The 17,556-nt window shown below is 48.6% G+C and overlaps 2 protein-coding genes across 2 annotated transcripts in view; both read left to right on the top strand.

Moving 5' to 3' along the window:
* mcu (mitochondrial calcium uniporter) overlaps positions 1-2,450 on the top strand; it is a 45,674-nt gene extending 43,224 nt beyond the window's left edge. Inside the window, exons 7-9 of the mRNA XM_047028712.1 lie at positions 543-746; positions 902-1,018; positions 1,251-2,450. Coding sequence (XP_046884668.1) covers positions 543-746; positions 902-1,018; positions 1,251-1,331 — 402 coding nt within the window. The 3' untranslated portion in view covers positions 1,332-2,450. The remainder of the gene's footprint in view (positions 1-542; positions 747-901; positions 1,019-1,250) is intronic.
* Positions 2,451-8,531: 6,081 nt separating this feature from the next.
* oit3 (oncoprotein induced transcript 3) lies at positions 8,532-17,014 on the top strand. Its single transcript, XM_047030140.1, has 9 exons — positions 8,532-8,780; positions 10,751-11,128; positions 11,333-11,443; positions 12,008-12,130; positions 13,110-13,232; positions 13,322-13,482; positions 14,153-14,568; positions 15,910-16,009; positions 16,185-17,014. The coding sequence occupies exons 1-9, from the start codon at positions 8,726-8,728 to the stop codon at positions 16,407-16,409; spliced, it is 1,692 nt and encodes a 563-aa protein (XP_046886096.1). The 5' UTR covers positions 8,532-8,725; the 3' UTR covers positions 16,410-17,014.
* Positions 17,015-17,556: the final 542 nt, after the last annotated feature.

Below are 17,556 nucleotides of genomic sequence, written 5' to 3'. Positions count from 1 at the left end.
TGTACTGTACTCTGCTCTACTGTAGTCTACTGTACTCTGCTCTAGTGTAGTCTACTGTACTCTACTGTACTCTGCTCTACTGTACTCTGCTCTACTGTAGTCTACTGTAGTCTACTGTAGTCTGCTCTACTGTACTCTGCTCTACTGTAGTCTACTGTAGTCTGCTCTACTGTAGTCTACTGTACTCTGCTCTACTGTACTCTACTGTAGTCTGCTCTACTGTACTCTACTGTAGTCTACTGTAGTCTACTGTAGTCTGCTCTACTGTAGTCTACTGTACTCTGCTCTACTGTAGTATACTGTAGTCTACTGTACTCTGCTCTATTGTAGTCTACTGTACTCTGCTCTATTGGACTCAACTCTACTCCTCTGTACTGTGCTCTTCTCTACTCTGCTCTACTCTACAGTACTCTGCTCTACTGTACTCTACTGTTCTCTACTCTACTGCTTATGCCAAGGATTCAGAATGAGAGTGGCCCAAATTCATGCGTCTCTGTCTCTGTGCTGTGTGGTGCCCTGTGTGTGTGTGTGCGTGTGTGCAGGTGAAGGAGGAGTTGAGCCGGAAGGCGGAGCGGCGGACCACCTGGGCTCTGTGGGGGGGCGTGGCCTACATGGCCACCCAGTTTGGCATCCTGGCACGCCTCACCTGGTGGGAGTACTCCTGGGACATCATGGAGCCGGTCACATACTTCATCACCTACGGCACCGCCATGGCCATGTACTCTTACTTTGTCCTCACACGCCAGGTACCACGCGAGTGCGCACGCACGCGCACACACACACACACACACAGGCACACAAACACACGCACACACACGTAAAGTATACACATAGTATCACAGAATGTTTGAGTCTAGAGTGTGTCCTGATGGCGTGTGTGTGTGTGTGTGTGTGTGTGTAGGAGTACATCTACCCTGACGCCAGGGACAGACAGTACCTGCTGTTCTTCCACAAGGGGCTGAAGAGGACTCGCTTTGATGTGGACAAGTACAACAAACTCAAGGAGGATGTTGCTGAGGTATGACACACGCTTACACACACACACACACACACACACACACACTCACTCACATGCACATACACATTCAGGGCTGATAGAACAGAGGTGTAACAGTGTTCTCCTGGTGCAGAGCTGGTAGAACAGAGGTGTAACAGGGTTCTCCAGGTACAGAGCTGGTAGAACAGAGGTGTAACAGGGTTCTCCAGGTACAGAGCTGGTAGAACAGAGGTGTAACAGTGTTCTCCTCCAGGTGGAGCTGGATCTGAAGCGTCTGAGGGACCCACTCCAGCTGCAGCTCCCTGTCCAGCAGATCACCTCCAGCAAGGACTGATGACGCCCTCCTCTCCTCCCTCCAGCCCCCTCTCTCCCTGCTTTCTGTCTCCCTCCCCCTCCCCCCCCCTACCCCCCTCACATGTCCCTTATGAGGTTAGGAAGAGATATCCTTCCTGACTGACCATCGCAACTGCAAGCTAAACCAATGAAGAGGAGGACGACGACAAGAAACACATCCCTCTGAAGGCTGAGGTTGGAGATGATGATGATGATGATGAAGATGATGAAGGGACAGTTGGCAGAAAGTCACCATGGCCAGACAGGAAGTGATACAACTGAAGATTCATACTGCAGAGGCGGCTTACAGAGGGGCAGTGTGTGTGTGTGTGTGTGTGTGTGTGTGTGTGACATGCTAGGGACAACCAGTGGAAGGCCAGGCCCTCAGTAACAGTCTTCTGAAGCTGTCTACCCGACAACACTTACAGCACTACTCTGATTGGACAAGACTGGGCTCTGGAACACACAGCCATCCTCTGATTGGGCAAGGCAGAGCTCTGGGGAGGGACTTCAGCCCATGAATTAAAGTTTACAAGGACTTCCTGTGGCTAGCCGCTGCCCCCAGCATGCATGGAGGACTCTGATAGACCATCCACGTGACTTTGGCTCAGATCTAGCCCTCCCATTGGCCAGACTCTGCTGCCCATCCCACCCTGCCGCCCTATCAGCAGTTTGTCTCCGCCTTGACAGGAAATGGAGGGCGTCAATTCCTCTTCCTTTTGACGTTCTGTAGAGCTCCGCCCCTCGCCAGGGGGAGAGGAGAGCCAACGGAAACATCACTGTGGGTTCTTTTATTCCAAAAAAATATTTTGGCGCTTTTTATTTTGAAAGCCATACTATATTTGTTATGAATATAAATATATATATATATCTATCTAAATATATCTACAATCAAAGGAGCTGTAGAGAGACCAGTTTATTTTCAGTAGGGGGTGGAGCTCTGGTTGTCAATAGTTACAGACAGATAGATACAGATACATGCAGGTACTGACACATCTGCTTCACCTCAATATCAATAAGTCCTGTAGGAGTCTCATCAATGGTCCTGCCCTCTCTCCCTCACACACACACACTCTCTCTCTGACACAAACTCCCCCTCTCACACGCACACACCCTCTGACTGTCTCTCCCGCTCTCTCTCTAACTCTCGCTATCTTTCTCTGACTCTCACACACAAAAACACAAACTACTACATTTACCATCAACATTACAAACACTATGTTGCTCACTAATATGTAGACAGACTTGCAGAGTTTATAAGGAGTGTTACCATACAAACAAATCCCTCCGGCCATGAAATGACTCCAATCACTAGACCATCTCATGTTTTACTCGTGTTCTACTCGCCTTGAACATCCTGAGGGCTGAGTCATAACTACTAAACATAGTTTAGCAGTCGTCCTTCAGCCAGGCCAGAGCTCCCTCCCGTCCGCTAGGCTAGGCTAACTAGGCTAGGCTAAACTGAATTAAGATAGGCTAAGCTAAACTAAGCTAGTCTACGCTAGGCCAGGCTTGACAGGGTTAGGCTAAACTAAGCTAACCTAGGCTGCATGCATGCTAGAAATGCCCCTCACTAGAACCCTGTGAATGTGTAGGAAGGAGTATAGTTGCAGTTTTGTACTTATTTTGGATATCATTCTCTATCATTCACATTATCAGACCCTGGTCAAACACCATATCAATGTTGTTGCCATTCTGGGGATGGTTAGTTTCAGTCAGGGAAGGAGCAGGTACACCTCTTCCTGTTAGGGGTGGTTGAGTTTAGGGTATGTGGGGGTTGGTGGAGGGTAGGGTAGGTGGGGTTGGTGGAGGGTAGGGTAGGTGGGGTTGGTTAAAGTGTGGTTCATGTCAGGATCCTAACTCGGTTAACAAAGCTAAACAAGTCTACATCAATGGAAAGCAGGAAGCAAAATCCAACAATCTGTCCTCCCATTGGCTAGTCCCTAGGAACATCATCATTCAGTGTGCGTCTGTGCACACACAAGTGTGTATTTAAATGTGTACTGTATACTCAGCATATGGTTCGTTGACATATTAATCTCCAAGGAAACAGCTGGCTTCGTGTGTGGTTATGATGAGCTACATAGTTTACAAGGTTCGCTCCTCTAGCTAGCTGGTGTCCTCCAGGCTACAGACAAGCTTCACTCTGGACGTGCCTGGGGACCTGCTGTACCACAGACCCCTCCAGGCCTGGGGTCCAGCTGAGCCCTCCAGAGGTCAGGGTGACTGTCTTGTAGGGAAACGCAGCGACTGTAGGTGCTGTTCTACAGATAAACAATCTAAATTTAATTACTTTTATACATTTGTTGCTGAGGCTGCAGAGAGAGAGAGAGAGAGAGAGAGAGAGCGAGAGAGAGAGAGAGAGAGAGAGAGAGAGAGAGAGAGAGAGAGAGAGAGAGAGAGAGCGAGAGCGAGCATGAAGGTGTAGATCAGCACGTCCATGAATCCTTTCTCCCTAATCGCTCTGGATCGATGTTGGTATAAATCTACGTCACCTTCGACCCCAACTCAAACAATCAATAGCTTTAAATCCCTCTGCTCCACAAAAGGCTGTGTTTGCAGATAGGCGCACACACACACACACACACTGACACACAGTAAGGATAGTCCTGGGGTTTCCTTGGAGTCATGTCTGCAGTCTGAGTCTAGGTTCACCATGTTTCCTCATCCTACTTCCTTCTTCCTGTCTGTCTCTGCATGAGACTTCCTGTCATATCATACACCTTTTATTGCCTTTTTCTGTTGCCTTCTTCTTTGAGTTGTTTTTCTTTGTTTCTCTTTTTTAAATGAAATATATCAAATATAGGGAACTTTATTATAATGCGGGTGTTGCATGAATGTCTGTTTACATGGGAAATTATGTAAAAATAAAAAGATGATTTATCAAAATATTGCAAAGATGATTTAAAGAACGTTGTTAGTAGTTGTTAAGGACAGGGCGGTCTTGTTGCCATGTCGATAGAATCTGCCCTGCCAAAACTGGCTAGTGCCCAGCCAACCCAATGCACCCTCTCTCCCCTGCCCCCTCACCTCTCACCCTTACCCCCTCACCTCTCACCCCTGCACCCTTACCTCTTACCCCTGCCCTCTCACTCCTGCCCCCTCACCTCTCACCCCTGCCCCCTCACCCTATCCCCCTTGTCCCCTCCCACTCTTCCCCCTGTCCATCCTTCCTTCCTCCCCCTCTCCAAGAGGGGTAGTGCCCCCCCCCCCATCTTCTCCGTCCAGAGACCCTGTTAGAGATGCCCTCTGACCTTTCACTCCAGCTGCCTGTTGTATGTTGGCAGCATGCGCAGGAACAACATCTCTGCTGCACCTCACCCTCTCCACCTCCACTCCGTCCATCTGTCCACTCATCCCTTCTCTTTTTGTATGTCCCCCACCTCCTCCCCCAAACTCTTAAGTTTTGGTTGCGTGTTTATCTTTTGAATTTCCATTCTGTTTGTGTGCGCTACAAGGAGATGTTTCGAGAGTGAAGCAGCTGACAGGATTTACTTGGTTTGGTTCTTCATTCTGACCTCTTTCCTAGTTTTTTTTTTCTTCTTTTTTCGTTGACATCGGATGCTGTAATGTTGGCAAAAAAAAGAAAAATGTAAAATCCTGTATCATTTATGAAATATGTATAAAAGAGAAATGTAATTCAGTTACCAATAAAATCCTTACCAAGGTTTTGGAGATGATTGTACAGCGGTGGTGTGTTTGTAAGTGTGAGTCTTGGTCCAAGATAACATACAGTACGGTACAGTATTACAAATAAAGATTAGCATACAGCTCCTCTCCTTCCTCCTGTCCTCCCTCCCTTCTCTCCTCCTTCCCCCTCCCTCCCTTCTCCCTAACTCCTCCCTCCCCTCTCATCCCTTCCTCCTCCTCCCTCCCCCCTCTCCTCCCTCCCTCCCTAACTCCTCTCCTCCCTTCCCTAACTCCCCTCTCATCCCTTCCTCTCCCTCCCCCCTCTCCTCCCTCCCTTCCTAACTCCTCCCTCCCCTCTCCTCCCTCCCCCCCCCCCTCCTCTCCCCCATCCCTAACTCCTCCCTCTCCTTCACTCCTCCCTGTCTGTCTGCTTCCTGCCCATGCTGACCTGGTGTGAGGGCTGTTCTGAACGTCAGTCTGCTGGTAAACAGGACGGTGAGTTCAGATATGACCGGCACCGACGTTGTGCCAGATAGCAGCATTGTCCGGGCCTTCCTGCCCTGCTGAGCGGAACTCCGACTGGGACGATGGGAGGTGGGTCCCGACAGCCAAACTACCATACCAGTTAGCATAGAAAGCGTCTATTAATGAAGCCCAAATTGGATAACAGTATACTTGCAAATTACAGACCAATATCAAATCTTCCATACTTAATATCCTTAATATTCTTCCATTCTTAATACTTTCCAAGTATTGGAAAATATAGTATTAGTCCAATTACATTCCTTTCTTGAAGAAAATAACATCATGGGAGTCAGATGGCTGAGTGGTGAGGGAGCGGGCTAGTAATCAGAAGGTTGCCGGATCAATTCCCCACCGTGCTAAATGACATTGTGTCCTTGGGCAAGGCACTTCACCCTACTTGCCTCGGGGAGAATGTCCCTGTACTTACTGTAAGTCGCTCTGGATAAGGGCGTCTGCTAAATGACTAAATGTAAATCTTGGAAGTCTCTCAGTCAGGAAAAAATTTCAGTGTCAGTACTTTGATTTCAGAAAAAATCAAAGTACTGAAACTGCTCGACCTCAGACTAAACTCTGATGCTAATTAAGTCTCTATCCTTATCCTGTTAGGTCTCAGTGCAGCATTTGATACGATTGATCATGACATCCTAATCAATAGACTGGAAAAGATTGGGTTAACGGGCAGTGTATTTAACTGGATGAAATCATATATCACAGGAGGGAAGTTTTATGTTAGTTTAGGAGACCATAGGTCTAAGAAACATGAAAACTGCTACGGGGTTTCTCAAGGGAGCTGCTGAGGTCCATTAAAATGATGCAGACTACTGGTCTTCCCAAGAAAACCACTGAAAGACCACAGCTCATTCAAAACTCTGCAGCTAGAGTATTTACCAAAACTAAAAGGAGAGAACACATTAGTCCTGTCCTAGCTACTTTACACTGGCTTCCTGTTACCTTCAGAATTGACTTAAAGATCCTTCTCCTCACTTACAAAGCTCTAAATCAGGGGTCCCCAAACTACGGCCCGCGGGCCAGATACGGCCCGCCAACGCATTTGAACAATGCCAGTCTTCATTTTATTTATTTTTTATTTTTATAAAGTAGATGTTTTGATTTCAATAGCAATTAATATGAAAAAAGTTATTTACAATATTAATAATGCTCTTTTAATAGGCTGTGATATGTACTAATGTACGGTGAATAACAACCTAATAAACTAATCTAGCATAAATACATTTAAAATCATAATGACATCTCCACAATAATACTGGTAGTTACTCCGGCCCAAGTAGTTTTCTGTTCCGACCCGGCCCCACATTAAAGAAAGGAAAATTATCTGGCCCTCGCAGACAAAAGTTTGGGGACCCCTGCTCTAAATGGACAAGAACCTAGCTACATTGCTAACTCTAATAAACTACATACCAGCTAAAACACTGCAATCATCAGATGCAGGCCTATTAGAGGTCACCAGAAGCAGTCATACGAAGATTGGTGATGCAGCCTTTGTCAACTACGTCCCAAAACTATGGAACACATTACCCATAAATATTAGGGAAGCAAACACGCTAGATATTTTCATCTTAATACCTTTTTATCAAAGCATTTGACTAATTTGATCTCAGAAGAGTTTTATTACTTTATTTACTTGTACTAATGTTTTTATTGATTTTATGTAAAGCACCTTGTGCTGCAATTCTTGTATGAAATCAATAAAGTCTTATTATTATATGAGTTAGTACGTCCAAATAATACCAGGATGTCCTACTGCATCCAGTCGCATTTTGCAGTATGCTCTTCTGGCGGTTCTGACTCCCAGTCAGAGCAGCAGCGATGCTTCACCTCAGATGAACTACAGACGTCACAGAGCAGCAGTGATGCTTCACCTCAGATGAACTACAGACGTCACAGAGCAGCAGTGATGCTTCACCTCAGATGAACTACAGACGTCACAGAGCAGCAGTGATGCTTCACCTCAGATGAACTACAGACGTCACAGAGCAGCAGTGATGCTTCACCTCAGATGAACTACAGACGTCACAGAGCAGCAGTGATGCGTCACCTCAGATGAACTACAGACGTCACAGAGCAGCAGTGATGCTTCACCTCAGATGAACTACAGATGTCACAGAGCAGCAGAGATGCTTCACCTCAGATGAACTACAGACGTCACAGAGCAGCAATGATGCTTCACCTCAGATGAACTTCAGATGTCACAGAGCAGCAGCGATGCTTCACCTCAGATGAACTACAGACGTCACAGAGCAGCAGAGATGCTTCACCTCAGATGAACTACAGACGTCACAGAGCAGCAATGATGCTTCACCTCAGATGAACTACAGACGTCACAGAGCAGCAGAACCCCAGGCTCTGACAGCATGCTTTGATCAGCGCCAATTCTATATTTCAACAATATTGACATTTTGTGCTACGATTTGTGACACGTTTGGGCAAGAGGGCCAAAGTTCAAGGTGCAATGTTATGATGATGATGATGATGATGTGGTATTTCCCAATTGTAGCACGCTGCATGGTAGGCGTGTGAACAGTAAGGGCAGCTGCGGGACATGGTTAAAGTGAAACGAGGGTGATTTGGGACACAGCATGAGATACCCCTCAGAGGGGCTCTTCTATGAAGTAATCATCTGCTTTGAAGGCCTATTTAAGGGATTAGAAATGAAGAGCGCCTTTGGGTTGTTTGATGTAGGAAGATGGGGAGAGGATAGAAAACAGCGGAAGGAAGGGAGGACAGGGGGAAAGGATAGGGTTAGGATAGGGTGTATAGAGAGACAGGCGTTTAGGATGGAGGTCGAGAGGAGAGGGAGGATGAGGGGTAGAGATGAGGGGTAGAGATGAGGGGTAGAGATGGGAGGATGGGGGAGGAGGTGAGGGGGGGGGGGAAGAAGTGTGTGTAATCTGAGCTGGGCTAGGTTCAGGATAACATGGTTCTCTGGAACAATTGGAGGATGGTGCTGTCATTAGACTCATCACACCGAGACCGTCAGGGTGACAGATGTAGGTTTCTCCTACACACACACACACACATTCCTCCACCAGCCAAACCACTAGCCAAGTCTGCAACTACAGATAAGGACAACATATTAGATGTTGTTCCGTCTTTGCATGGACCAGACCTTACACGCACACACACTCGCCTGAGCTTGTTGTCTGCAGAGAGAGAGACAGAGAGAGAGAGACAGAGAGAGAGAAACAGAGAGAGAGACAGAGAGAGAGATACAACACGGACATGATGATTTTCCTTCTGCTAACTGTTTTCCTACAGGACACCACAGCAGGAGTCGGTGAGTATCTCCATACCTTCACATCTCCAAACACTGTGCTGTTCTGTATGACTAATATTGTTCCGCATGATGAGCATTAATGGTACAACTGCTTGATCCTATATCAAATCAAATCAAACGTATTTGTATAGCCCTTTTTACTCGTAAGCATGTCACAGAGGGCTTCAAATACGCCCATACGCCTATATATATGGTCTGTAGTTAGAGTTGAAAGATCCTCCATTGTAACATAGACTGTTTTATCAATAAGGGTGTCAGATGGCTAAGGGGTGAAGGAGTCGGGCTAGTAATCAGAAGGTTGCCGGATCGATTTACCGCCGTGCCAAATGACGCTGTGTCCTTGGGCAAGGCACTTCACCCTACTTGCCTCGGGGGGAATGTCCCTGTACTTACTGTAAGTCGCTTTGGATAAGAGCGTCTGCTAAATAACTAAATGTAAAATGTAAATGTAATCAATAAGAGCATTGTGAGAAGATCCTACACATGGGAAATAGTAGTTAGTGTTTATTTATGGCATTGATCTGCAATTGATCTTGACCCAAGGGCTGAGGCTGGGAACGAAACAGTCAGATTTCCTCCTGTCTTCCCCTCCTCCTCTCCTCCTTTCCTCTCGTCTCCTTTACTCCTCTCCTCTCCTTTCCTCCTCTCCTCCTCTCCTCCTCTCCTCTCCTCTCCTCTCCTTTCCTTTCCTTTCCTTTCCTTTCCTTTCCTTTCCTTTCCTTTCCTTTCCTTTCCTTTCCTTTCCATTCCTCCCCTCCCCTCCCCCTCCCCTCCCCTCCCCTCCCCTCCCCTCCCCTCCCCTCCCCTCCCCTCCCATCCCCTCATGGGTGTGAACCCAGGTGCATGCTGGTGGAGCTCTTGTTGGTCTCCTGTAGCAGACATGAACACACTAACACCCGGGTGCTCCCCCCACCAAGCAGGGCTGCTGCCTGGTCTTGAGGTCTTGAGGGTCCAGTCAGATGGATGGTCCATTACACACATAGGCCGTGAGGAAGGGGTGAAGGGGTGAAGTTGTGTGTGTTAGAGCTAGATAATTACACAGTTTGTTCAGGGACACAGTGTTGACTGTGATGTCCCTGACCTGCTTGTCCGGTCAGCCTTGACCTCCAGTTCTTCCTGTTTTGTCCCTACAATGTCCAAAAGAACACGCCTGGACCAGTGATTAGATGGGTTCCTCTCTGTGTGTGTCTGAGAGTGTAAATATTTGCTCTTTTACTATAGACTTATCTAACTGCAGTACATACCTCTATATCTAACTGCAGTACATACCTCTATATCTACCGACCTCTCTACCTCTCCATCTCCTCTCATTCGCTTTCCTTCTCTCCCTCTTGCCTTCTCTCCATCTCTCCCTCTTTCCTTCTCTCCTTCTCTTCATATCTCCCTCTGTCCTTCTCCCCATCTCCCCATCTATCCATCTTTCCTCTCCATCTTTCCCCCCATTCCACTTGTTCTCCTCAATCGTTTCATTCTGAAGTAAACTGAGAAAGAGTGGACGAAAAGATTCAGAAAAACGAGTTATCCGGAGAGAGAGAATAGACATTGGCAGGAGAGGAGACAGTTGAGAGTGAGAGAGAAGAGATTAAGAGAGAGACAAAGAAGAAAAAAGGGCAAATTGAAGAGGCTATTGATTATCGTCAGCGGCAAGTTAGTTTGTCTCCCTCACTGACTCCTGTGTCTGCTCCACTGGGCCTGGGGAGACAACTGGCTGGACCTGACTGCACTGTTTCTGGACAGGGCTACTGCCAGACTGACCCTGGAGAGAGTGAATCGTCTCCAATCAGCCGAGTGATCAGTAGAGTGATGCTGGGTGACACAGATCAATGCAGCTGAGGAGCGGACCACATGGGGAGGTGCAGCTCTGAAGTGTAGTAATGCTGATGTTACCCTTCCTTCTTCTCTCCCTCCACGCCAACCCTCGCTTCTCCTCCCCCCTCTCTCCCATCGACCCTACTTGATCTTCCTCCCAGTTTTGGACCCGTGTTCGGCCTACATCAGTCTGAACGAGCCCTGGAGGAACACGGACTACCATGTCAACCACTCCTCCGGGGGCGTGCCCCTGTGCGACAGCCTCCTGTCCGGAGAGTGGTACCGCTTCACCGGCATGGCCGGCGACGCCATGCCCACATTCTGCATCCAGGAGAACCACTGCGGGACCCACGCGCCCATCTGGCTGAACGGCACGCACCCTCAGCCCCAGGACGGCATCATCACACTGCCCGTCTGTGCCAGCTTCAACGACGACTGCTGTCGGTGGAACGGCAGCGCGGACGTGAAGGCGTGCGGGGGCGGTTACTACGTCTACCGGCTGCCCCGGCCCTCAGTCTGCTTCCACGTCTACTGTGGCCGTGAGGGACCCTAACCCTGACCCTAACTAATCTTGATTAACCCTAACTAACCCTCACCCTAACTAGCCCTGTGACCCAATCTAACCCTGACCCTAACTAACCCTGGATGACTGGCTGAATGCATGACTGGCTGACTGGCTGACTGGCTGACTGGCTGATTGGATGACCATGTATCTGACCATGTTTCTGTCTGTCCATCTGCAGACTTCTATGACATCTGTGATGAGGTGGAGTGCACTGGTCCTCATTGTCCAGAATCTGACTGCAGGTGTACGGCTGGGACAGTCCTGGGACCAGACCGACAGACCTGCCTGGGTGAGGGGGGGGGGGAGAGATGGGAGGAGGAGGGAGGAGGGGGAAGAGGAGAAGGGGGTGAGGAGGAGCGCTGGGGGAGGAGAGGGGAGAAGGGATTGGGGGAGGAGAGTAGAGGGGAGGAGGAGGGAGGAAGGGGAGGAGGAGAATGGAGGAGGAGGAGGGCTGGAGGAGGAGAGGGGAGAAGGGATTGGGGGAGGAGAGTAGAGGGGAGGAGGAGGGAGGAAGGGGAGGAGGAGAATGGAGGAGGAGGGCTGGAGGAGGAGAGGGAGAAGTGGGGGTTGAAGAGGGGCAAGGAAGGGAGAGAAAAAGAGAGAGGAGGGGTGTGAGATAGATGTGACAGGGGTCGTGAATAAAGCAGAGGAAGGGGGAAGGGCATGGAGGGGGGGGAAGAGACAGAAAGATAGAGATTGCCTGTTCTCTGTATTTGCTGAGTCATTACCTCAGAGGAAGAGGGGGGCTTGGAGGACTGTCAGTCTGAGCAATGACTTGCTCTGTAACTGCTGTCTACTTTACTTACTGCCGTCTGTCCACCCCAACGCTCCATCCCTCCCTCCCTCCCTCCAGATGTGAACGAGTGTGAGCGAGGGAACGGGGGATGTGCGGAGGTATGTGTGAACACCAAGGGGTCCTGGAGCTGCAAGTGTGGGCCAGGCCGAGTCCTGGACCAGGACGGACACAACTGCAAAGGTACAGGTCCTTCATCACCACCCTCATCATTATCATCATCATCATCATCATCATCACCACCATCATCATCATCATCATCATCATCATCATCACCACCATCATCCTCATCATCATCATCATCATCATCATCATCATCACCATCACCATCATCATCATCATTATCATCTTTCCAGCCCTCATCATAACCATCATCATCACAACCATCATCATCATCCTCACCACCATCATCACCACCATCATCATCACCATCATCACCATCACCATCATCATCATCATCACCATCATCACCATCATCATCACCATCATCACCATCACCATCATCATCATCATCACCATCATCATCATCATCACCATCATCATCATCATCACCATCATCATCATCACCATCATCATCATCACCATCATCATCACCATCATCATCATCACCATCATCACCATCATCATCATCATCATCACCATCATCATCATCACCATCATCACCATCATCATCATCACCATCATTACCATCATCATCATCATCATCACCATCATCATCATCATCATCATCATCACCATCATCATCATCATCATCATCATCATCATCATCATCATCATCATCATCATCACCATCACCATCATCATCATCATCACCATCATCATCATCATCATCACCATCATCATCATCATCACCATCATCATCATCACCATCATCATCATCACCATCATCATCATCATCACCATCATCATCATCACCATCATCACCATCATCATCATCATCATCATCACCATCATCATCATCACCATCATCACCATCATCATCATCACCATCATCATCATCATCATCATCATCACCATCATCATCATCCCCCACTGTTTATCTCCCTCTCCTTCCTCTCTCTGTACTTTCCCCTCACCCTTCCTCTCTTTCTCCACCTCCCTTCTTCCTCTCTCAATCTTCCTCCTCTCTTCCTCTCTCTTACCCTCTCCATCACCTTGAAAGAGATTGCAGGTTGTCATAACAACAACGGGGGCTGTAGCCATGGCTGCCTGGCGATGCAGGACACATACCAGTGCTTCTGTCCCCGAGGCCTGGAGCTGGGCCAGGACAAACGCACCTGCCAGGGTGAGAGAGAGAGAGAGATATTGTGTGTTTGTTGGAGAGATTAGAGAGAAAAAGAGAGAGAGAAGCGTATTGATGTCTCTGGGATGCAGTTCCGGTTCAGTGTGGCCCGGGTTCCATCGAGGTTTCGGTTCCCAAGGACCTGGTGGGCGGACTGGAGCTCTCATTGGCTAACTCCTCATGTAAGGGCGTGTCCAACGGGACACACATCAACCTGAGTTTCAGCCTGAAGACCTGCGGCACCATGGTGAAGGTATGTTACTGTAGACCTGCAGCCTTAATCTGTTACTGTAGACCTGCAGCCTTAATCTGTTACTGTAGACCTGCAGCCTTAATCTGTTACTGTAGACCTACAGCCTTAATCTGTTACTGTAGACCTGTAGCCTTAATCTGTTACTGTAGACCTGCAGCCTTAATCTGTTACTGTAGACCTGCAGCTTTAATCTCTTACTGTAGACCTGCAGCCTTAATCTGTTACTGTAGACCTGCAGCTTTAATCTGTTACTCTAGACCTGCAGCCTTAATCTGTTACTGTAGACCTGCAGCCTTAATCTGTTACTGTAGACCTGCAGCCTTAATCTGTTACTGTAGACCTGCAGCCTTAATCTGTTACTGTAGACCTGCAGCCTTACACGGTTACTGTAGACCTGTAGCCTTAATCTGTTACTGTAGACCTGCAGCCTTAATCTGTTACTGTAGACCTGTAGCCTTAATCTGTTACTGTAGACCTGCAGCCTTAATCTGTTACTGTAGACCTGCAGCCTCAATCTGACACCTGCTGTAGGCCAGGAACTGTCAACCTTGAATTTACATAGAGATTATGTGTGTGAGAGTGTCTAAGAGTGTTCCCCTAGCTGTGTCCATGTGTGTATATGTGTGTGTGTGAGAGAGTCTCTCCCTGAGTGTGTGCGTTTGGTGCCCAGGTGACGGAGGACAGGATCGTGGGCACCAACCTGGTGACGGGCCTGCCCAAGTCCAACCCAGGAAGCAGCCTGGACATGATCATCCGCACCTCCAAGCTCCTCCTCCCCGTCACCTGCCAGTTCCCCCGCGAGTACGACGTCTCCGACGGCTACCAGGCCAGCCTCCGCGGCGGCAACGTCCTGGAGCTGGAGGGCCACAGCGAGGGCGTGTTCCCGTTCTCCCTGGAGCTCTTCAAGAATGCAGAGTTCTCCGAGCCGTACCGTGCGCCGCCCCAGTTGCATCTCCACGACTCGCTGTTCTTCGGGGTGGAACCGAGGGAGAGGCTGGAGGGACTGGCCGCTCTGGTGGAGAGCTGCTTCGCCACGCCCAGCCCCAAGGCCGAGCAGGCCCTCAAGTACTACCTCATCAAGGACGGGTAGGTCAAACCGGCTAGAACCTGCGGAACAGGCCGGAATGTGGTAGAACATGCGGAACATAGTAGAACATGCGGAACATGGTAGAGCATGCGGAACACTGTAGAACATGATATAACCTGCAGTAATATGGTCAAACCTGTGGAACATAGTGGAATCTGAGGGGCGCTGCTAGGGTTTCTGGACCCCTTAAATACTTTGTACTTTGTACCCGTACTTGGTTCTCTGTTCTGGTCAATTGTACCCTCTCTATTTTCAACTTTGTTCTAGATTTATTCAAACTTTGAATGAACTATGTTCCACCACTTTTCCTTTTCACAGTGTCTTACACTTTTAATCTGACTTCATTAAAGCTTTCATAAGACTCATGGCCCATAGAGATTAAGAGAATGGAGGAGGATGAAGGAAGGTTTAGCTGAAGAAATCCAACCACTGATCTGCCGTTGAAAGAACACTTCACGTTTAGAACACGGTGTTCCTAGATGTTGAGCGCAGAGGGTTAGGAGCAAGGTCTCTGCACCAGCAGACTAGACCATGTCCGTGTGAAGAACTAAAGCATGGTCCGTACTGGTGAGGCAGCATGTTAGAGACCTTTATGGATTAGTAGGTCTTGTGTGGAAATATTGATTGATTGGATAACTAACACTCCTCTCACTGGTATCTTCTTTGCCTGTTTCCTCTCCTCCACTCATCTTCTCCCTCCTCTCCTCTCCACCTCTCTCACTCCCTCCTTACCCCTCCCCCCTCTCCTCTCCACCTCTCTCTCTCCCCCTCCCTCCTCTCCTCTCCACCTCCCTCTCTCTCCCCCCTCCTCTGTTCTCCACCTCCGTCTCTCCCCCCCCCCCCTCCTCTTCTCCACCTCTCTCTCCCCCCTCCTCTCCTCTCCTCTCCTCTCCACCTCCCTCTCTATCCCCCTCCTCTCCTCTCCACCTCTCTATCCCCCCCTCCTCCTCTCCACCTCTCTCTCTCCCCCCTCCTCTCTTCTCCACCTCCGTCTCTCCCCCCCCCCCCTCTCTTCTCCACCTCCGTCTCCCCCCCCCCCCCTCTCCTCTCCACCTCCCTCTCTCTCCCCCTCCTCTCCTCTCCACCTCTCCACGTCCGTCTCTCTCCCCCTCCTCTCCTCTACACTCCTCTCAACCTCTTTACCCCCCCCCTCCTCTCCTCTCCACCTCTCCATGCCCCTTTCTCTCCCCCTCCTCTCCTCTCCACCTCTCCACATCCCTGTCTGTCCCCCCTCCTCTCCCTTCCTCTCCACCTCCCTCTCTCTACCCCTCCTCTTCACCTCTCCACCTCCCTCTCTTCCCCCCCCCTCCTCTCCACCTCTCTCTCTCTCCCCCCCACAGTTGTATCTCAGATGAGACAGTCAGGCAGTTCTCTTCTAAAGACCAACTCTCCAAACACTACCAGGTCCCTGTCTTCAAGTTTGTTGGCAAGGACAACCGAGTGAGTAAGACAGCCATGCTGAGAACCAGCTGGTGTGTTCGTGTGTTTGTATCGCAGAGTATGACCTTTGGATCAGCGTTTCTACAGACATGGTGTTGCATCTGCTTGTGTAAAGGAAGCATTTTCTCAGTCCTTCTGAACCTGTGTGTGTGTGTGTGCCTGTGTGTGTTGACAGGAAGTGTTCCTGCACTGCAGGGTGTTGGTGTGTGGTGCAGGAGACTCCCGTTGTTCTCAGGGATGTCGGGGCCGAACACGCCGTGAACTGGTGTCTGACCAGGACCAGGACCAGGACCAGGACCAGGACCAGGACCAGGACCAGGACCAGGACCAGGGCCAGGGCCAGGACCGGGACCATCACCTGCTGACTGGAGGCCCAATCTTCATCCTGGCTGAGCCGTGACCCCTACACTGAACTTTGAAGCTCGGTCCAAACATACAGACACGCACTCATGCACATACTGTATATACTTGTGCACACATACACACACACACTCATGCACACACACACACACTCATGCACACAGACACAGCTGATATTCTAGTTTTATTTTACTACTATATTAGTCAGTACATCTATGTTCATGCATCAAAGATGGTTTCACTAGCACCTACTGCAACGCTCTCTCTCTCACACACACACACACACACACACACACACACACACACACACACACACACACACACACACACACACACACACACACACACACACTCACTCAGTCATGTGGAAACTGCTGAGGTCAGGAGAGATTGTCTTCAGGCACACCTTGCTGCCCTGTAGGTGCACTGATGGCTGACATTCTTTTGTGTGTCCTGCCTGGAATCACAGTGTCTCACACAGACATACACACATATTAACTGTCTATACGCTCTGACTGACAGTATGTGTTCATACAAAGTAGAGTAGTCAACACTATAAACTTTTTTCCAATCAATGTACTTATTTCAACTTTAATACTGTGTTCAAAATATTTCATGACAATATTTCTTGTGAACATTTTTCAATAATAATAATGAACAAAGAAATAAATAACATTTGTTTTTATCAACTAAAATGATGACGGCCTCTTGTTGTTGTATGAAGTTGGGAGGTAGGTATGTACTTTAATAAACTCAATGGAGAAATCGATGAACTTTTATGCCTAAAATGCCTGGCCATCGTACATCACGGACTCTAAATAGTCATTAATTTATTCATAGAAAAATAACACAAACGTTGAATTATAATTATCAGCTGATGAACAAAAAACACAACTTGCATGGAACACTGGATTGAAACCTGATCTATAATGAGGTGGTGGGTAATTACATTGAGGAACAGTCTAAAAGTACACAATGTATTGGAGAGAGCCGTAATATAAACTTAAAACACACACACACACACAGAGGGGTGCTTGGCAGCACATATTTGAGTGTGTATTTACAGGCTGTTGCACCACGCAAGTGCACATGAAGTACTCGCTTCTCACTGTGTTACACTACCCTGTGTGTGTGTGTGGAGTGTGTGTTTGTGAGTGAGAGCTTGTCTGTGTGTGTAAACACCATCA

Source organism: Hypomesus transpacificus, chromosome 11 (assembly GCF_021917145.1).
Source record: "Hypomesus transpacificus isolate Combined female chromosome 11, fHypTra1, whole genome shotgun sequence".
Lineage (NCBI taxonomy): Eukaryota > Metazoa > Chordata > Actinopteri > Osmeriformes > Osmeridae > Hypomesus > Hypomesus transpacificus.
This window is presented reverse-complemented; position numbering and strand designations above follow the sequence as displayed.